Source organism: Spea bombifrons, chromosome 1, assembly GCF_027358695.1.
Source record: "Spea bombifrons isolate aSpeBom1 chromosome 1, aSpeBom1.2.pri, whole genome shotgun sequence".
Taxonomy (NCBI): domain Eukaryota; kingdom Metazoa; phylum Chordata; class Amphibia; order Anura; family Pelobatidae; genus Spea; species Spea bombifrons.
The window spans coordinates 48,223,776-48,237,516 of record NC_071087.1 but is presented as its reverse complement, the minus strand read 5'-3'; the positions used below and the strand labels follow the sequence as shown (position 1 = coordinate 48,237,516).

Below are 13,741 nucleotides of genomic sequence, written 5' to 3'. Positions count from 1 at the left end.
AGTGTTCCAGCAACAAGAGAGAAAGGTGTATGGCATAGTAGAACATTCAGGTAAATGGTGCAATGCTAAAAGAGAAAAATGTTATTCACAACATGTGGTTTACTGCTATACTGTTTTATTTTCTTGATGTTTGCTCATAGCAACATAGTTGTTATATCTTGCATCCTTAAAATCAATATGTAATGTATTTTCAATGCATTGTTTTTTCAAAATATATGAATTGAAAAAATGATCTTGCGCCCTCACATCCACATCTGACACATGGATATTATATATAATGAAAAAGACTGTAGTAACCAAATAAAATATTAATAAATTAAAAGTGAAGGTAATTGATGGCTATAAATACATTTTTTATGAATAAATCACCAAATAAACATCAAAATACATATGGGTTTACAATAAATACTGGTCTCTGATCATCAAAATTATAAGTGTATTAGACAATAACCAGGCTGCACAACAAATGATAATTACATAGTAAATAAATGTATGCATCCCTTTTAATGACAATTGACATGCCTGGGGCATCATGGGGTCGGAGACCCCAACTGTAAGGTACTACAGTTAACACAGCACAGCTTTCTAGTCATTATGGCATGTAAAATATGAAAGAAAATTAAAATGTAAAAATAGTAACATTTAAAAATAATGCTTCAGTGATGTCACCAAGACAATTTATAAAAACAGGTCCAAACAATGTTAAATAAATAAATAAAAATAAAACAAAATTAAATGCTTGTTTTATAAACCAAAAAATGGCACTGTGTCTTCCCAAAAATTCTGGCATAGAAAGTGTTAAAATATCAGCACTTTAAATACCGTGGGGTAAAAAGTTATGGTTTGATGTGGTAAATTAAATTGACCGGCTTCAAATAGGTCCCAAATAGGACATGGGCCCAGATGTATAAATCACTGTATATTATGATTATGATTTTTGCTTACTGAAACAGAAAAGTTAAAATTGCTGCAGATATAAATCTACATCTTCACTTTTATCAGAAATGGAGAATCGCTGGCAGATTAGATGGGCTGGATGGTTCTTATCTGCTGTTACATTCTATGGTTCTGTTTTTCTAACTCTGGCTAAAAGATCCTGTCAGTAGAATGAAAGGCACTTAAAGTGGAAAGACATGTACTGTAGGTGCATTATTAATATGGGACTGATAGACATGCAGAGTGGTTTGCAGAAATATTCACACCACTACAGTGAACACACTAAGTTGGCATTGGGACGTACTTTAGGATAAAATATTTAACAGGAGTTTTTCTTTATTTCTCTTTAAATTCCTTTTGAAAAGCTGTTTATACGGCGCAACATTAATTCCATATAGAATGCCAGGAGTTCTGTCAGGGATCCTTAAAAACCACTAGGTTCAGATATTTTGATTTGCTATTGAAAAAAAAATGATAAACTGCTTGCGCTTTCTGTGCACTCACTTGTCACGCTTGTCTGCTTTAGTGGTCTTGGCACAGTTATTCTGGCCCAATCTACATTACCTCTCATGGTCTTCCGCTCCCAAGTATTATCATCCTCATGTGTGCCCTGTGGTGCTGTACATTACCCATGTGGTCACTTCCACGTTGCATGTGATCGCTAATTGGTTTGGCTATTAATGTTTTTCATTTTGCCTTGCACTTTTGACCCAGGATGTGCAGATTCCTGACCTTCAGTGTTTATCCCTGGCACCGGGCATTGACTTTGATTTTTGGTGACCTGACCTAGACTTGTACCACGGTTTTTGTTACTCGTCATGTACTTCCAGTTGCCTGATCTGTTGGCAGGGCACTTGTGGAGTAGGCTGCAACCCCCCTCCCCGGCCTTGTGCATGCTGCATTCAGCAGCATCACGTGTCTTCTGCTGGCGGGAGGCATGTCTTTTCTTCTGGTGATTGGTGGTTCAGCTCTGATCCTTTAACAGAAATGAAGTGACTAGCCATGTGGCGATGGAGCTTCAGCCTCTTACCCTCTGTAACCCCTGCTCTCCCCTCAGTGCCTGTGTGTTCCAAGCTACGGTGTCTTTCTTGGTAAAGATATCATTCATCCATACACTTGCATGGTCACTAGCTGACCCCGCTTGACCCTGTGTGTGCTGTACCCTCTGGTTTACTGCATTTGGTCTATCTGGCCCTCTTGGCCCTACACTCCTGTCTAACGCTCACAGCCTCGCTCCTGAGAGTTTCATTTTGCATTTTTTCATTTGCTGTTGCTTAACCTTTGCTCACTTTAATTGTTTAAATTTAGATTCATTATGCATCTTTAAATAACAGAGTTTTAAAAATACAGATAGACTATTTATCATTTAACAAAATATAATTAGCACATTAACAAAATGTGTCAGTTAGTTAATATTATTTTTACTAGGCACTAAAAATGTAAATACTAATCTCTACATTCTAAAATTAAATTAAATAATAAATATACTGTAAATGTTTTGAAACCTCATCATATTGCATGCGGCTGGGAGCAGTATTTTTTCCCATGGTCTTCAGAATGTCTATAATTGTTCCTCAACATTTACCCATTTTGTTCTGATAGACTGGGTAAGGTGAAGGGAAAGATCTCCAGGTCAAGCATTTATTCACAACACACTTGTATTCTAATTCTGCCACAGATCTCTCTTGCTGTAAATAGCCCCTTCATTTTAAACTAAATGTAATCATAACAATTACTATTAAAATCTATAACCTATAGGTAGTTTTAATTATTCAATTACACTACAGGGTGTGAAGACAACAGGTCCCTTTTTAAATATTTGTTACAGCATCCCGAGAAAAACAAAAAGAGAAGAAAATATATAGCACAATTGGGCACACTGCAAACCCAATACAGCCTTCATAAGCAAAGGCTTGTTAAAAACCATAAATGGTAACTTTTAATCTAGCCCATTGGCTAGGAATTGTATGGGTGAAATGTTCTTTTAAATCATAGATTCTCCCCCTCTATGCTGGCGTTAAGCGCATCCAACATCCTCTTCACTGTGTCGCAGAATTCTTTGTATAGCATTTTCGGGGAAAAGACAGAATGCAATCAGGATAAGCAGTCTGAAGCTTTTTTTTTTGCGAGTAGCACTCTTTCTGAGAAATCTCTTTATTAGTAAGGATTTATAAAGCACACTCGATAAAAATCCTGCAGAAAAAAAATGTGTCAGTTTTTAAATGAAGCAAGTGGAGTCTCAAATCTTATGACATTCTACACTCACGTTTCCCTGAAAGATATGAGATTATATATTACCTGGAGCATAATATTCCTGTAAAGATAAATATGACAGATGGAAAAGCAGAACCGTTGTGACGCCATTTCCATGGGGCAATGGGTCATTAACTTACTTCAGTCTTTCTTTAGATGGACAATCTGTGTTCTCTTCCTTTTTTGTTTCCTGGCAGTAAGATTGGTTATTCTTCAAAAGAGTCTCTTGTGAGGCCGTGGAGTAACATGAGCAGACATTATTACTAGAGACAGATGACCTGTACATCAAAAAGATTTCTGCACAAAACAAAATTAAATATCAACAATAATTGTTGACACACTGTAGATGCAAGTCTACAAAATTCACTAAACCATTATAGGGGTTAGATACCTTTTCTGGATCTACAGGGTTCTATTGATCAAGGCAGATTTTTTGTAAATATTCATCTGGCTCAAAATATTTATTAATATTTTTAAATTCAGACCCATTATAGTAACGTTATAAGGTAGTGAAACATGCCAACTTGCTATTTGTAAGGAAATGCACCCTCCATTGTTTATGCATGCCTCCTAACTGTCCCAATTTTGCCGCTCTATCCTGCTGTGCAGCCGAGCTCTACTTTTGCCCTGCTTTTCGGGACAGAGGTAGATCTTGACAGCGGAATTAGAGACTGCAATCCCACAGTACTGATTTCATTCTCTGGTGTCTGGGACAGAATTGTGCACATGTTTAGAAGCACCGTCAGTTAGACTAACATTTTACCTTCCAAGCTCTGCCCCTGATGTCCCGATTGGTATAGAAGTTGGGAGGTGTGTTTAGTTGAGGAATATCGCTTTAGGTATCAGGAGTAGCCTCATTAATATATGTTTTTTAATCAGCGCCGATTGCCAGTGATGAAAGTCAAGGTTCCCTTCAACAGTATGTACCTGCTGGTCAAGATGAGCTCATATTGCTCCAAGAAAAGGTAAAGCAGGGCATTATCACCATGGACGAAGCACTTCAGAAGTTTCACCAATGGCAAAATGAAAAGAGTGGCTTAGACCTCCTTCAGCAGGTAAAATGCTAAAATTGCTTGCATTTCATGTAGAAATGTTCAGTTGTAATTAGGTTCCACAAGCAGACCTAAAGCAAAATATATTTGATCAACTCCATAACCCAACTTTTTTCTGAAATTTAGAAGAAGCTACAGCAGCTGCGTGACAGTATTATTGGTGATAAACTTGAAGATGAAAAACTTTATGGTAAGATCAAGTGAAAATCAAAATAGATTGTACAAATAAATTGGCATTTTGCCTAACCAGAAGGTGTACCTAACTCACTGTAGTCATGGAAAACATTTATGGATTTTTTTATGTAAAATCAATCGACGATAACAATGGGGCAATTTCCACTTGTGGTTTGCATGCAATACTGCAATTTCTGTATTGGCATGCACCGTATACAGTACTTGTGGTGGGCGATGAGGGAGGTCAGGTGGGGGCCCCTCTCCTGCAGTACGAGTATTTGCAGAGACACAGCCAGACTCAATTACGGGCATCTGCTTTTTTGTGGAAGCTGTATGGCTCTCTGCTTAGACAAACCAAAAATATATGGGGCGCAGGTACATATGAAGGGAAAAAAACAATACAATATAGTGTAGAGTGTTTGATCAATATTAAATGAAAGTGATGTGTTGCACTCACAAGAGAAATAGATGATTCAGACCCATCAGAATGGAGTATGATAAATTCTTTAATAATCTTCGTGTAGAATCTATAAAACAAACTGAAATGGTGCAATATCTTAAGGTAAAAATCGGATTTACCGGTAAAAATGCACTCACAGTTGGTTCATGCACGAAAGTGCAAATGCAGGCGTGTGTATATAAAAACCACCGAAAGGTAGGGTATAATAAAGTCCAATTTGATCCTTCGACGCGTTTCGCCATGTTGGCTTCCTCAGGAGATCAATCGGTAAGGCTTGTAAGGAAAAGGCAAGGGTCAAAGTTAATGTCTCAGTTTCCCCAACTATTAACCCGCAGCTACAGGAAGATGTACTCTGTAGTTAGGAGCGGGGATCTGTGTGGCAGTAAGTGTGTATACATAATTTAATACATAATTATTTCAACCTCATCACTTATTGGTGACACTATAGGTCATTGTTGATTAGTCTGACCAATCAATGTCACTGGCATAAAAATGTCACAAGGGATTAATTTTACAATATAATTTCACAATATATTTAATTTTTAACATTTTTTTGGTGACCACTGATTAATGATCCTTTAGGCTAACCCTATACATTAACAATCAGTATCAATTGTGAGGCTGTTGACCCCAGGGAGATGATTAGCATGGCATTTAGGTACAGCTGCTATGCAGATCATACATATGGGTCCCTGGGGCGGAGCAATTGGAGAGCAGGGTGGGCCAATGCTCCGTTCCACCGTTCAGTGGAAAATCCATGCCGGCTTTTCCAAAAGGTTAGAGGTCTGCAGGATCTGGTATGGGATTCCTATGGGACCTGCACCAGGCACAGGTGCTGGGCATTAAAAGCCCTGGAGCTTGATGATCAGAGAGACGGTTGGGGGAAGAGGAAGTTCACTGCGCTCCCAGGGCAAGGATAGGCCCTGAACAAGACCATCCCTGAGCCAAGTGAGGCAATACCTGCCTGGACCTCTTGTGTGTTGTCTGGGGGAGGTTTTCCAGAGACTGGCTTAGCTGGGTCTGGCTGGGAGGTTGCGTTAGTGGGTAATTAGGCTGGTCAGTCTGGGCCAGCATAGTTTAATTAGAGAGTGCTCCAATTGGGAGCTAGGTTTTTCTTTTTATGATTTGGTTTTGGGGTTTGAGCAGTTAATAATAAAGCACTGTTTTTGCTACAAGTTGGTGCTCCTGACTCTGATTGTCCTAGAGGACTTTGCTTAACCCCTTAACGACAATCCACGTACATGTACGGGGTTGCCGTGCAACGGGTTAACGACAATGCCCGTACATGTACGGGCTGCCGTTAAACAGCTGCATCGCCGCGATCGCGGCGTTTTCGCCGCGATCGGCGGCTTTGCAGCATCCACGGAAGCCTCCCAAGTGAGGCTGACCGTGGATCCGGGGAGGGCAGCCCTCCCCGGAAGAAAAATGGCCGCCGCCGCACCGATCATGAAAGATCGCGGCGGCGCCCGGCTAAAACAGCTTAGGAAGCGATCTGAATCGCTTCCTAAGCATAAATGGTGTTACTGATATGCCTCGATATCGAGGCATATCAGCAACACTAGCCCCCGACCCCCGATCACCTTGTGATTGCTCCGAAGAGCAACCACAAGTGCCATCCTGTGAATGACGTTGCCGTCATTCACAGGATGGCATTAACAATAGATCTGAGTTCAGAGGGTCTATCCAGACCCTCTTGTGAACTCTCGAGCTCCCCCTGCAGGTTGAATGCAGGTACTGCATCCAACCATGCAAGGTCAATGGAGCCCAGCTCACTAATGAGTGATTAGTAAAAAAATAAAAAATAAAAAAAAAATTAAAAAAATTTAAAAAAAATGTTTAAAAAAATAAAAATAATATGGTAACATATAAAAATCCCCACTGTCACCAAAAAAAAAAAAAAAAAATTAATAAGCAAGTCCTAAAATTCTTTATCTTTACAAAAATTCCAGCATGGAAAGAGTTAAAATATTGGCATTACAAATGCCCATAGGCTGTCTCGTATTAAAAAATGCATGAGTGGATGGGATAAATTGAATTGGCCGGGTTCAAAGGTGTCCCAAATATGGGACATGGGGGCAGTAGGATCAGATGTCTAAATGGCCAAAAAATACACACCTCACAAAGGCGGCCTTTTACCTCCCAAATAACCCAACAAACCCATGCATGTGGGGTATCACTGCGCTCAGGAGATGTTACTGAACACATATTGGGGTGTTGTTTGACACGGACATATACCAGGAGCGATAAATTTATACCTGAAGTACAACGTGTGTGGAAAAAAATACAAAAAAATTTACTACCATAAAGTTTCACAAAGGCTGGTGGTAAAATTAGTGCATGGAAAGGGTTAAATTACCAGCATGTGAAATACCTTGGGGTGTCTAGTTTTTAAAAATATATGACTTGATGGGGTAAATTGCATTGGCCGGCTTCAAAGATACCCGAAATGGCACATGGGGGGAAGAATTACCAGATTTGGAAAAAAAGGTTTTGAAATAGCAAAACGCTACCTGTACTTATTGCCCCATAACGTGCAGAAAAAAGCAAAAAAACATAAAAACATTGGGTATTTCTAAACTCAGGACAAATAGTAGAATCTATTTAGCAGGTTTTTTCATTCGTTTTTGCAGATGAGTAAAAGTTTTTTGTTTAAAAAGTGAGAAAAAGTAATTTTTTAACAAAAAATCCCCATATTTTATCATTTTTTTTATAGTAAATTAGATGATATGATAAAATTAATGGTATCTAAAGAAAGCCCTGTTTGTCCTGAAAAAAACAATATATAATATGTGTGGGAGCACGAAATGAGAAAGAAGAAAATCACAGCTAAACAGGAACACCGAAAAATGTTAAAATAGCCATTGTCCCACAATATACTACGAGTAAAAACCCCTATTGTCCTTAAGGGGTTAAGACCCCTAACTGTGACATTTATGGCCCTCATGCTACAGGGTTTGTCACACAATGTTAACATGTAACTGCTGTGTTTTAAGAAAATGCAACAAATACATAAAATATATATAACAAATGTTAAAATGTACTTATGTGCAAAGACAATCACAAAAATGAGAAATGCCGGGACTATTTTACCTTTTGCATTGTTCCAAAAGTCGCACCATATGGCATTGTAGTCAATCAGCTTCTGTTCAAAAGCTTTCCCAGTTTATGCTCTGTATACACAAAGCCCGTTGGCTGAACAACACCTAGCAAAGTGTGAGTAGCTGTGGCTGTAAGCACCTCCGTCTGGATGGTGCCTTTGAGTGCCATAGAGAACATATTTTTGTTAAATGTTTTATTTTATGATACACTATGGGCAACAGACATATTTTTATTATATTGTATGACAGATTTGCCTTAAAAAATATGTCAGTAACAGAGTTTCAGTTGAAATGTAATTGCCAGCTGTCTGGTTTAAGTTATGTGGGCACAGCATAGCACACAATTATGCAAAATGGGGCCAAGACAGAATGTTGATGGTTATGTTTATTTATATAATTACAAACAATTGTCCTTCCCGTTGGCTTAAGAAGTCTGGTCATCTTATCATTTAAGCTTAGAAGAATATTTTTCCATTCTCCATGGGTTGTGTATATATATATACGGTATATATATATATATATATATATATATATATATATGTATAGTGGGACGCAACGGAGGTTCATGACTGTGTACTGTTATTAATTAATAAAGGTATTATTTTATCGAGGTAGTTCAGCCACTGAACTGAAGTACTTGCTTTATGTTCTAGTTATGTTGTATATAATGCCTTGAAAAGAACAATAGTATGTTGCATACATGATACAGATTGATGTATGGTATTTTGTATCTTGACAGACAAAAATTCAACCCAACTCAAACCAATCCATCTAACACTTTGTTTTTATCTTTAGACAAAATTACTATTGTTCATCAGCCAAACGGTGAGTATATCACACAAATGAATGCAGTCATAAGAAATAAGCCTTATCTATAAAGTAAACTAGAGTTAGTAAAATCTTAATACACATGTAGCACGCGGCTTAGATTTCTTAACACGTTTTAATGTTGTTCTACTAAAAGCACAGACATTATGCAATATTGATGGTATGCTTAACCCTTTAACAACCTTAGGATATACTATGACATCCGTTAAGAAGTGACTCGCACAATCATTAAGACAAAATAGGGTTTTGCACTGGGTGGAATATTTCCCTGCCAATAAAAAACAGGCCGTTAGAAGACGTGATTGCTGGCTCTGTGCTGACCGAACAAGTGTAATAGCAAATAAAAAATAAATAAATATACAGACCCCTGTGGTTTTGCCTTTATATTATCTGGGGCACTGTCTGGGTTCCAAGATCCCAGTCAAAAAACCATAACTTTGCAAGTAAAACATTAACAAATGAAAAAAAGGAAATGTTACAAAAATATACCCTTACCTTATAAAATAAGATTATATATATGAGTTATAACTGTACATGGGAGATGCAGCTGAAAATACATTTGGAAACAGGGGGCTGAGCAGCCACATCTAAGATGCGGAATAAATCGTTACAAACACTTGTTTATGTTTTTTATTTTTTTATTTCATATACCGTAATTAGATATTCATTGTGGAGTATACATATAAATGGGATTAAAACAATGTCTTATGTGTTCTTAAAATATATATAATCGTATATTATATATAAAATTATATATACAATGAAAATCTCAAAAAAAGCTTTGGTCATTGTCATGATGGTGTTAAGCTACTGTTTCTAATGGGATACAAATTTGACTGTCAAGGTGTGCAATGGTGAAAAATATTGAACTACAGATTTTCTGTCACTGTTTTTATGGATGTTATAAGGGCCATCCCATCAGTGAGCTGAAAATTAACAGCATTTAATGCTAAGGCTTATCTAAGACACATTTCTTTTTTAACCGGTGGAGAGTCACAAAGGGATTACTGCTGGACATTTTGGCATGCTTATTAATGGAACAGAAACACATAGCTCTGCAGGAATAACATGTAATCCATATTGAATTATAGGTAGTGACGTGAAATGGTTTAGTGAAATGCCCAAATACTTTAAAACAGCAGATCATTCTGTTCTTATTTGATGGGTTATTCCTTCCATGTATAAAATTTGCAGATTTTTCAATGTCTCAGTAAATTGGAACTTCTTAATGGTACCATTTTAAAAGCATTTACTGAGTTGTAGTTAAATCAATACAGTTTTAACCAGAGCATTACATTATGTGGTACATTTAAAGAACATCCCTGGAATTAAGAATTGATGTAATGGCTGTATGAATGGCCAGTTAATATATATATGTAAATATATATAGCCAGTTATTAGTAACAAGGCTTGAGACCTTGCGGAATAGCTTACTTGGTATGCCTCAATAAAAGTCTGCACCGGTGCACCCTAGGAATGACCGTGTAGGGTTCAGGTTAGGTAGGATCGGCGTTTGAGCTGAGAACAGGCCAGTAATTTGCATTAAAAAGGGCTGATGTTATCTATCCTAAGAAATTTCCAGGTAAATGTAAGTAGTTAAAGCTTGGCTGTATGTTTTGTATAACAGCCCAAGAGTTGGCATCAGCATGTCTGCTTAGTCTATGGAAGTTCATTAAAATACAGAGCCATAGATAGGGTAGATGTGTTTGGGCTCTGGAGTTGGATAGCAAGCCATGATTTAGCATTCATGAAGGGGCAACTAGACTGGACATGGAATATAATTAACATACACAGTGCCCAGACATCAGGGCTGTGTGGATTGGGAAGGAGGAATTGGACATAGGAAGATGAGGGACTTGTGAGCAGTAACCATGAGAGGTTATAAAAGGTAGAGCTTCACTGGCTTCAGACCACTATGGATAAATCTGCCACAAGAATCTGCTTTTGTTTCAGGTCAAGATGATCTGTGTTGTCTGGGGGTCACTGAGGGCTGGCATCAGTGCAGATCTTAGTTGTCTCTAGCGAGCTGCAAGCATTATGCCCACCAGTGCTACGTCTATGTCAGTACTCTCAGGGACCTCAGCCATTCATCCAGATCTCGTCATTTAGCAGATTCAAGCTAACAAGTTTGATAAGTAGTTTACAGTTTGTTAATCTTAAAATAAATTGTAGCTGTATTCAGTTGAAATTGTGGCCTTTTTTTCTCCATGCCTCTATATCTGTGTCTTTGTTTTAATATAATTTAATGACCATAATGACATTGTATTTGGCCTGTTTTGATGTAGCAGTGCAAACACTAAAAGTGATGGTCCAGGAGTCACACAGTAACGAAGCGCTATAGGAACAGGATACAGGAAAAAGGGACTGGAGGACAGCAGGACACAACCATAGGGCAGCTGGTGTAACCAAACAATGAGGGTTGTGCTTGGAGCTCTTTTATAGAGTTTCACTTTAAGACTCATATAAAACATGCCTGTGGTGCTTATTTTTCTATATGTGATAAGGTGATATTTTCTGTATCATAAGAATTAATGATTTTAATTAACTGAAAGATCGCTGTATAACTAAACAACACATAATATTTGAACTATGTTTTAGTGCGGCCACCACCACAAAGGACTCGCCTTGCAGCATTTGACAATAGTATATACCAAAGACCATTGAAACCTGAGGCAAGTAATATTTACTGTCTGTTTTATATTGTTCTATTGTTGTCCTGTATTATAAGTACTTTTAGGAGCTGTTGTATGTAATTGGAATTACAAGCATCATAAATCACATGTGCTTTGTGAAGCACTTGTTGGAGATCACTTGTTGGGGAGCTGTACTTTACAAATGTATGTTAGTCCTACTTCTGGACATGACTGAGAGGTTTGTAAATTAACTCACCCCATGACTATTTAATATATTTGCACCGTATAATAAAAAATATATTTAGAAATGGAAACCTTTACATTATTATTACTAATTAATTCTATTTATTGATTTATTATTTTTAGAAAAAATGAAGCATTTTATTCTTTCTATTCTTTTTTTTTTTTTAGAACAAAATCCCTTCTCCTCCCCCCTCCTGATTCCTTGCACAGTTTCTATATAAAAACCCTCTGCTAAGCCCCTTCCTGTCAGTCTTCCAATCATCCAAAAACTGGGAGGAGCCATTGATCCTTACATTAAGATTAACTATATAGCATACCATATCCATTTTTTTCTTCTGTTCCAGTCTCCACCAGTCCTATATCAACCGATAAAGAAACATGGTGGACTACAAGGAAAATCACCAAATGGAAAGTAGCCTATGCCAACTTTTAGCAATTGAGTTACAAAGGTAAGTGTTGAGATTTTTTTTAAATGTAACATACACATTCAGACTATAGCGGTAAAACAAACGTAACGCTATCCCTGACTAGGTCTAAACCTGTTCAGCATGTTCTCTCTTTGCCATTATACTAATTGAATTTACACAAGATTCCTGTTATGTTATTGTTTCTCCTATTTATGTTTTAATGGGCCCTGGAGATCGCTTACGCTTTTTTAACCCTTTAAAATCTTTTACTCAGAAGCAGGGCTTTCTCACCGGCTGACTCCTTACATACAGCAACCTTGAATTTTGTACACTAAATTCTGCTAACTATACTGTGACAGTCATGTAGGATTGGTGGTGGAAGGGAGGTATGTTTCTCCTAGATTCCTTTCCTATGTGGAGTAACACCTGAGACTTCCACCTGCTAGGTGATTAATTAAGTGAATTAGAGGGTGGATATAAAAGGGAAGCCAGGAGGGCAGGTAGCTCTCTCTGACTGAGGACACAGAAAGCCTGTCTGTGGAAGAGACCTGTGAGTAAAGGTTGCTGGACATATTATATTATATTATGTTATGTTAAGTTGACAGAGAGAAGCTCTCCAGCTGGTAGTGAGGGACATCCTATGTATAGTAAGTGCCGGACAGGCAAGGTGTTTCTTTTGTTACTGTTATATTTCTTTTGTCCCTGCAAACTTTCTAATAAACCTGACCCTGTGTCAGATTGCATGAATTTACTGCTGTGTGCCTGGTTTGAATGAAGACAGCGCTTGTCCCTTGACCTCAGCGAGGGGCGATCCCAGACCTACCTCACAATACACATCGAGATTTTTGGCCTTTCTTAGTGCAGTCTAACACAAGTGTTCCAAACAAGTATAGACATTTACAGGAGTTGAAGGTACAATTTTGCAGGTCACTATTTGGTTTAATCTGAACCACAAGCAACTGAAGATACAAGGTGGGTCCAAGGGACATATTTCCCCTAGAGTGCTAGAAACCCCCGAACCCATTTTGTAAGACTATATGCATCGTTCTATCTGACCGACCATTCAACTATTTTATTAATGTCAAATTAATGATTGCAGAGTGACATGGCACAATCAGCCTAACAAGCCTTCAGAACAAGCTCAACAAAGTACACAGAACAAACGAAGACAAATGTACTGAGTGACATATTTCTTCAAATCTTTTTAAATTTCTGTGGTATAACTATTCATCTCTGTTGTTCATGTCCGTTCTAAATTGTGAACTGTTTACACAATTCTGTTGTGTTTGGAAAGTTCAATCTTTTTGGAATACAGATAAATCTGAAATGGATTCTGGAACATCACAGATTGCTTACTTAAGAATTCTTCAGTTATTTTTTATTATTGTATTCAATGTTATCTTATTTTTTGGTTTTCTATACACATCCTTAATCTATATTGAGTATATTACAAGGAGTCATGAAATAAACATTATGGATGAAAAGATAAGAAATATTGTCCAATTAAATTTGTGAACAAAATCAAGCCAAAAATTGAATTCACACCCCTTGTACATTGGATTTGAGTGGGGTCTTATTCACATAATTTGATCTAAACAGCACAAGATTACTTATGAATAAGTAATTTAACTTATTACTTTTCACGTTTAAAACCAAA

At 37.5% G+C, this 13,741-nt stretch overlaps 1 protein-coding gene across 1 annotated transcript in view; it reads left to right on the top strand.

Moving 5' to 3' along the window:
- Positions 1–11,554, top strand: part of LOC128486755 (B-cell scaffold protein with ankyrin repeats-like) — a 33,856-nt gene extending 22,302 nt beyond the window's left edge. The window contains exons 5-9 of the mRNA XM_053461555.1: positions 3–50; positions 4,069–4,244; positions 4,368–4,431; positions 8,769–8,798; positions 11,400–11,554. Coding sequence (XP_053317530.1) covers positions 3–50; positions 4,069–4,244; positions 4,368–4,431; positions 8,769–8,798; positions 11,400–11,554 — 473 coding nt within the window. The remainder of the gene's footprint in view (positions 1–2; positions 51–4,068; positions 4,245–4,367; positions 4,432–8,768; positions 8,799–11,399) is intronic.
- The last annotated feature ends 2,187 nt before the right edge of the window (positions 11,555–13,741 follow it).